Source organism: Lactuca serriola, chromosome 9, assembly GCF_051521515.1.
Source record: "Lactuca serriola cultivar US96UC23 chromosome 9, Lser_US96UC23_V15, whole genome shotgun sequence".
In the NCBI taxonomy this organism is placed as follows: domain Eukaryota; kingdom Viridiplantae; phylum Streptophyta; class Magnoliopsida; order Asterales; family Asteraceae; genus Lactuca; species Lactuca serriola.
In genome coordinates this window covers 32,891,482-32,899,579 of record NC_136416.1, presented here as the reverse complement: position 1 = coordinate 32,899,579, position 8,098 = coordinate 32,891,482, and the positions used below count along the sequence as shown (strand labels likewise).

The window sequence follows — 8,098 nt, the reverse complement described above, 5'->3', positions numbered from 1 at the left end:
ATATAAAAGACTTGGATTAACCTTGATATTTTTTTATTTTTCCGATTTGGCCTTATAATTTTTATGTTTTCGGTTTAGCCATTACATTTTTAAATTTATTTTCAGTTTGATCCTTACACTTTCAATTTTTTCGAATTAACTTTATTTTTTGTTTCTAAAAACGACTATTACAATTTTTTTATCTTGAAAGATTTATTGTTAAAAATATGTAAATTTAAATGTGAATACTTTTAATAACTTTGATGTTTTTTAGTAAAATTATTATGTATAGTTAAAAGCAATGAATAACTCAATGAGATAACATCAATTTTTTTTTTATAACTAAGGTGAATTAACGGTGAAACGAGCAACTACTATTTTATTGCCAATATAGATATCAAACTAGTTTTTATTGCTAAACATGTCGTTATATGCAATGTTATTATAATTCAATATTATATCATGTAGCTAAAACATGTATTTTTTTGTGCTAAATAGGTTATATACAACTAATTTTATCAAATATTTTTACGTTTACAAATTTTATGTTCGAAATACCAACTAATTATATTAAAGATACTTTAATTTTCCATAAATTTCCCTTATATGCATATTCAATCTACTCAAGCAATTATAAGTTTTTTTTAGAACGACAAACATACACTTCCTAATCCAAGATAAGTTCAATTAATAAAATTCAGTTTAAATTAATTAAATTAAAAGATATCAAGTTTTAAAATGGAGAGAGCCTTCTATAACATTTTTATAGGGCTGTAACTGTAGATGCCGTATTTTAGAAAGGTGTTTTTGTCGATACCACATTTTATAAGGGTGTTACTTGTGAATTGCCCATAGCTTGGGAACGACATCGTATTGGTCTGAAGTGAAGATCTAGAGTCTAGACCATATACTGAGCCTTCATCTATCTCAGGCTTTTATTGATATCGTCGTTGAGATGCCGTCCGCCAAACCCTTCTCGGCCGCCGCAGGCATGCTCCGATCACGCCTTACCTCCACCATCCGCCAACGAGGCGGCGACGGTCCTAGCCGTTGGATCACCCCCGGACACCAGGAGCGCCCTAACGGATACTTTCTGAATCGGACTCCTCTCCCACCGGGCCAGTCGAGGAAGTGGGAAGACTGGGAGCTACCTTGTTACGTCACTAGCTTCCTAACAATTGTCATCCTCGGCGTCGGACTCAACGCCAAGCCCGATCTAACCCTAGAGACGTGGGCCCACCAGAAAGCCGTCGAACGCCTTGAGGCTCAGCGGCAGATCCTCGCGGCGGCTGATGATTCCGATTGATTGTCCAGTCTTGTGTCTTCGGATCGATGGTACTTATGCCTATGTTTTGACTTGGTGTTATTCCAAATCACTGGACTGAACTAAAGGAGCAAAATCTTGGAACTTGGATTTGTTCATATGTGGGTTTGTCAGTTTTTCTGATAATAATGTTAAATATTCGAATTGCTATGAAATTTAGGTCTTAATTTGGGGGATATTGTTTTCTAGAATCTTTTGCAAGTTTATCTAACCTTTTGCAGTTTGTGATTTTTCTGGTAATTTTCTAGATTGGACTCAAATTAAGCAAATTCTTATTATGTATGATTTTTGGGCACTTCGGCTTCTGCATGAAAATGATTTGCGAAATCTTGACTTCCCTTTCAATCTGTAACCCATTGAATCCTTTGTGATAAACTCAGATTGATCACCATCACACTGCTTGGATGATTGAAATAAGTTGCAATAAAAGGGTGTTTTGGTCATATTATTTGATTTACTTTCCAATTTTGTTCTTTTTACACATTTCATTCCTTCCAAAAACATTATTTGAACCAAACACACCCAGAGTATCCGTAAGAGAGAGCATGTTCATCAGCTTCCTTGTTGCTATTAGGACATGGTGATTGGTCGATCTCATGTTAATGGGACTAATATTTTTTTTCTTAACCAGAAACAATTTAAGGTGTGTGTTTTAGGGTGTCTAATCTTAACTAATTGAGTACACATAAGAATATATTGTAGATGAATATATGGATCAATTGAGTACACGAAAGGTATTGAATGGATTCTTTTCAATTATACAGATTGGAAGAGATGTAATATAAAAAGTTTTGATCTTTCTTACTTAGCTAAAATAAAAGTTAATGTTTTCCGAAATAAAAAAGCATTTTCATGGCATTATATAGTAAATCCTTGTAACAATTCTTACATGTATATATGATTAGTCGATGCCTTATCTGTTATCTTTTCTACTCTTCTTGATAGTAAAATCATCCAATACCAAGCTATTAAAATGAAAACTAAAATTCCATCGTATGAATTCATATATTACATGTGAAATATAAAAGAAGGTTGTATCATCAACACAGCATAAACTCAATATTCCATAACATAAAAATTCATAAATTCCATCAACACAAAACATCAATAACATAAGATGACTAACTTTCCTACTTTCCATACCAAGTCTCACAACAAGCCATACTTACGTCCAGCATTCCTAATCCAATTCTCACAAGAAGCCGGTTTAATATGCAACCAAACCTTCCTAAGACCCTCACTTTCCCCAAAAAGCATAAGAGCCGTGTTATATCTTGGATCTTCTGTTCCCCATTCAAATTTCTCCAATTTTTCAATACAAGCGTCTACATCATCATCTATAGTATGGTTTTTCATCAACAACCTTGCAACCTTACAAATTTCTTCCCCGATTTCTAAGATTTTTAACTCAAGCGAATCTTTGCTTTTTCGTTTTTTCGAACGACAAGATGACTCATCACTTGGAGTCGGGGGTTGTTGAGCATGAGTCAAAACTCTTGGAGTCGAGGGTTGTTGCGATTGAGGTGAATCCATATCATGAGGAAGTTGAGAAGAGGGCCCACAACCATCAAATCCATTGGAAGTTACTCCCTCAAACAATTGGATGCAAAGATCGGGAAAAAGTAGTGGCGCTGTTCTCAATGTTTGCACGTATTTGTTCGACTGTTTAAAAATATTTCAAGTATATAAGAATAATTTATAAAGATGCTAGAAACACAATGATAGTTTTCATATATAAAAGACACCACCTTAATCTCCATTTGCCATTCTTCTTCTTCTAAATTGAATTTGTTCTTTATTGGATCATATACATTCCCCGATTTGTTTCTCAACTTCAACCAAGCTCCAAACTTGGCTTTCAGATAGTCATAACGATTCTTCATTTGCCTTTGATTTGCATCAAAATCATGTTCTTTTTGTAGTCTTTGGCCTACATTCTTCCATGAGTTGACTTTTAAGCTATTCCCTTCCCGTCCATTTACAGTGATTTCATGTAAGCAAGCTTCTAGAAATGTTTTCTCAATATTTTCTTGTTTCCAATTAATTCTAGGAGGTTTTCTTTGTGCCACACCTAAGATAATTTGTAAGAATGATTTCACCAATTCAACAAAAGCCATGAACTATATTCTTCACAAAACAGCAAAAAAAAAAACCAAAAATCACATAACAGCAACAAAGACACAAACTGGCATCAATAATTACCAAATTACATACCAGCATCAAAAACACAAAAACAGCATCAAATATCATAAATACAGCTCGAATAATACAAAACAACTTCTATAAAAAACAAAACAGCAAACAAAACACAAAATCAGCTTCAACAATCACAACGTTGGCATAAAAATCACATGAAAACGTTTTTAAATCAAGTAAAAAGCAAGGAAATTCACAAAACTCGATTTTTTTTTACGAAAGAAAGTGCAAAAAAAAAAGAGAGAGATATTGAGAGATTCAACATAAAAACAAGACATTCAACAGAAAAGAGAGATACCGAGAGATAGCGGAAGGATGACAGCTCGATTTTTTTTGTTGCTCTGGTCGCTGCATGGAGTGGTTGAACTTCTGGTGGCCGGCGATGATTCAAAGCTGATGTGTGGACTGGTGGAGGAAGGAGAAGCTTCGGTCAATGGAAGCTCAGCAGATGGAGATTTCTGTTGGAGGCCTGTTTTTGTAGGCAAAGAGTGAAAATTAGAAAGAAAAAAAAAAGCTAAGAGGTGATTTTCGTCTTTTCGAACGCTCTAAATGCTTAATGATTCAGAGGCTACATCTTAATGGAAACAGCAACTGAAAATGCTATATGAAGAAGCTTAGGAGTCTCATAAATTAAATCAGAATCCGAACAACCACCTAATTTACCTAATTAAGACTTAACTTAGATGCAATATAACCCAATTATTTCTACCACCCTAGTTACAATAATGCACCTATGTTGTCTCTTTGTAAAGTTGCAATCGTTAATCAGAAATTAGGAAGTCCCTTCATCATTAGGTTTCCTACTTTCCTGGAACTGGAAGACATTGTTCCACCTTTCACCAAATCAGAAAACCAGGCGGAGAAGAGGCACCAAAATCATCAAATGAACAAAATCAAAGGTAATAATGGAGGAGAAACATTCGATTTAACTCTTTTGGAATCAGGAATTCTAGAAAGGGAAACTGCTAATTTCTTAGCTTGATTAACAACTAACTCCATCTGCGCCCTAACTGATTTATCTTTCATATTGGTGATTTTCTTCCCTATAAATCCCGACTAGTACTGAAAAGGGAGTTCTACAGAAATGAAATTACCTGATTGACGATCAACAGGAACACGTCCCATCAAATCCCTAAAAAGACTCAATACCGCCTCCGCTTAGAATCTCAGCTGCTGTCGTCTCCTAGTAAACAACTCGTGTATCGTATCGTTCCTCATCGAATCGATTAGGGCTACAAGGAAGATCTATGTACTCGATTTCCTCAGGCGATGGCTGCGGTTTTGCGGTAGCGTCGCCAAAATCTCAAAACTGAATTTGTTTGATGACGGTAATTTTGAAATGAATAAACGAGGATCAACAAAAACTTAATAATTTGAGTAAAATACACATACGGTCCTTATGGTTTTCCCATTTACATATTTGGGCCTACTATTGTATTTTTGACACGGATAGTCCTTGTGGTTTCAAAAAGTTACATTGATGGTCCCTGAAGTAGTTCTCTCTCTCTCTCTCTCTCTCTCTCTCTCTCTCTCTCTCTCTCTCTCTCTCTCTCTCTCTCTCTCTCTCTCTCTCTCTGACACACACACACCCCATCAACTTTGACCACCGTCCGCAACAATATATATATATATATATATATATATATATATATATATAGAGAGAGAGAGAGAGGGGGGGGAAGGAGAGAGAGAGAGAGAGAGAGAGCTAGGTTCAAATGTGGATTGACATCTATTCTACGGACGTGTGGACAATGCTATTACAAAGAAAATATGTTGTTTGATAATATGAATACGTTAATTCTTACATAACTATTGTCATTATCACACATTTTCAGTAATTAAATTGTATACAAGGTTATAGACTTTTTATTATTATTCTCATTCTGTAAGAATGTTGTCAGAATGTTTATGAGTCATATTTTGTAAGAATGAAAATGAGTGAAAAACGATGGAAATGAATAAGAATTAGTGAGAATGCATGAAAATGATGATATTTGTGTAAGGTTGAACGTATTCACATTACTAAACAACCTATTTTGTTAGTAATTCTCATAGAATAGCATTGTCCATACGTCTGCACAATAGTTGTTCATCCACATTATAATCTAGCCATATATATATATATATATATATATATATATATATATATATATATATATATATGTATATATATCCAAGCTCGACCGTCCTCTATAACTCTATGATCTTTGCAACTACATCTCCAAGCTCCAACGACCTTTACAAAACTATATCTCCTCATTTTGAACTTCGGCTCCAAACTCTAAGGACTTATATAGCTCTGACAACCTTTACAACCCTATCTATCCCCCTATATTTCTCGATCATCATCTTAGACAGATTGTTTCCTCCCTCTCTCGCCTCTATTTTTGATCGTGGTGGTGGAGCCGCTGGCCCTTGTTGGAAAATTGGTTTTAGCCAATTTAATGGGGTGGAAGAAGGAAACGAAAACGTTCAAGGACCTTTTTAGCAAATATTTCATTTCTTTTTGTAACTGAAATTGTAATTAATATTATAGTTTAATTGGATGTTATATGCTTGTGGCGGTTACAGTACCACCATTATTGTGTTGGTTATCTTTTGTTGTATAAATACAACTTCAAGACCATCATTTAAAGAAAAGACAAGAAAATAATCATAATCAACTCCTCTCATATTCTCATCTGGTTCATATTCTTGTTGCATCAATATTAAATTCGAACCTAATATGGGTTTGTGTAGCACCTGGTTCCTGGTACGTATAATCTATATAAGTGATTTACATTTTTAGCCTTAGACTCGGCGAGTTGTAGGCCCGACTCGCCGAGTAGAGTCGGGTCATTGATCACGTTTAAGTTGGCGACTCGGCGAGTCCACATTTTGGACTCGAAGAGTCCCCGCTGTCTGGATGAAACCCTAATTTCAAGGGTTTGCACCCTATTTAAACTACCATATGCGCCCCCAAGCTCTCCCCTAAGCTCTCAGAGTAACCCTAGCCAAACCCTAACCTTCCCCTTTGTGATTTGAGTGTTTGTGCGTGTTTCTTTGAAGATTTGATGAAGAGAATGAGGAAAGATCAAGGAGAAGGAGGAGAACAAAAGTTGTGGACCCATTTCGGAGAATAGTAAGGTAAAATTCGACCCCCTTCTTCTATTTCAATGGCTGAACCTTCATTAGAGCATCCTCAAGACTTTTTGGAACCATTTATTGGCTTGGTTGTGGTTTAGAGGACTCCTTGGTTCGTTTAGCCTTTAGATCTGACCACATCTGAGCTCTAGAAGCTCAGATCTACAACCTTTATGGGCCATTTTCATGAACAAGCCTAGATTTACACTTCTAACCCCATTAAAGTCCTTAAATCACTTGAATGAGCATGCATGCACGTAAAGTTTGAAACTTTACGTGTTCAATCAACCCCAGGAACCCAGATCTATGTATGGCATGAGCTGGATTCAAGCAAAATCGAGTATATAGTAATTACATGTGAACGACTCGGCGAGTCGTTCATCGGACTCGGCGAGTTGAGTCGCGAGTCCCCGAGTTTTTCCCCTTTTTTGTGTTTGCTGAGTGGAGTTGTGAGTCATGGGTGGACTCAGTGAGTCGGAAGCCAGACTCATCCATGGAGGGACTCGGCGAGTCAATGCCCTGACTCGGCGAGTCCAAGGCAATCTTCTTACCTCAAGAGCAGACTCTGTAGTTGTTCATACAACTCGGCGAGTCTCAACATAGAGTGTTCTTCGGATGAAGATGAACTCGATGAGTTGTTCATACAACTCGGCGAGTAGAATGAAGGACTTTTGGACATCAGTTTAGAAGAAGAACTCGTCGAGTTAATACCTAACTCGACGAGTAGAGTTGGGATTAAGGAAAATCGAATGGGACGAGAATCGACGAGTTGGCAAGCCAACTCGGCGAGTCGGGTCAACTGGAGGTTGACTTTGACTTTGACTTTGACTTGGTCAGGGGTAAAATGGTCATTTTACCCCAAGGGCAGTTAGCAGTGTTTGATTGAGTGTTTTGTGGGAAATTACAGCCGGAGGATTTCCGAAGCAGCAGCAGCAGCAGGCAGACAGTTCCCACGTAGATCATCAACTACTACGAGGTAAGTTACCTTCCAGTAGCGGTGGGTCTACGGTCACAATGCCGATCCGCCAATAAATGTTGTATGTTAGATGATTGTCTCTGTGATATTCATCTAGGGTTTCTACTACCTGTGATATGTTTATGTGCTAGTATGATATGATGCTATGTGCTAGTGACAGTAGGGGAGATAGTCCCCATATTACCGGTCGATAGGGCCGAAGGGGCGGTCATGCCTAGCCTTGCTAGATAGATTATGTGATATGTGTTATGTGGTAGTAGTAAGGGTGAAATAGTCCCCAGTATCCGGTCGAGAGTACCGAAGGGGAGGCCAGCACCCAGATATGCTAGTCAGTATCCGGTCGAGAGGACCGAAGGGGAGGCCAGCACCCAGATATGCTAGTCAGTATCCGGTCGAGAGGACCGAAGGGGTAGGTCGGGCACCCAGATATGCCTGACAATATATGTATGTTACGTGGTTATATGGTATGTGGTACAGTGGAGGAACTCACTAAGCTTCGT

General features: G+C 37.4%; 2 protein-coding genes across 3 annotated transcripts; one reads left to right on the top strand and one right to left on the bottom strand.

Annotated features, from left to right (window-relative positions):
• Positions 1-892: 892 nt before the first annotated feature.
• LOC145072700 (uncharacterized) lies at positions 893-1,543 on the top strand. The gene has a single exon (XM_079019164.1). It carries the CDS (start codon positions 935-937, stop codon positions 1,283-1,285), a length of 351 nt encoding a protein of 116 aa, XP_078875290.1. The 5' UTR covers positions 893-934; the 3' UTR covers positions 1,286-1,543.
• An 813-nt stretch (positions 1,544-2,356) lies between these two features.
• On the bottom strand, positions 2,357-4,829 carry LOC145072699 (uncharacterized). Of its 2 annotated transcripts, XM_079019162.1 has the most exons (4): positions 4,594-4,829; positions 3,798-3,968; positions 3,052-3,374; positions 2,357-2,965 (listed from the first exon to the last, which is right to left on the bottom strand). In XM_079019162.1, exons 1-4 carry the CDS (start codon positions 4,622-4,624, stop codon positions 2,453-2,455), a joined length of 1,038 nt encoding a protein of 345 aa, XP_078875288.1. In that variant the 5' UTR covers positions 4,625-4,829; the 3' UTR covers positions 2,357-2,452. The 2 variants fall into 2 exon arrangements, with proteins under 2 accessions (XP_078875288.1, XP_078875289.1); XM_079019163.1 differs by lacking the exon at positions 4,594-4,829 and having other exon boundaries at positions 3,052-3,430; positions 3,798-3,937.
• Positions 4,830-8,098: the final 3,269 nt, after the last annotated feature.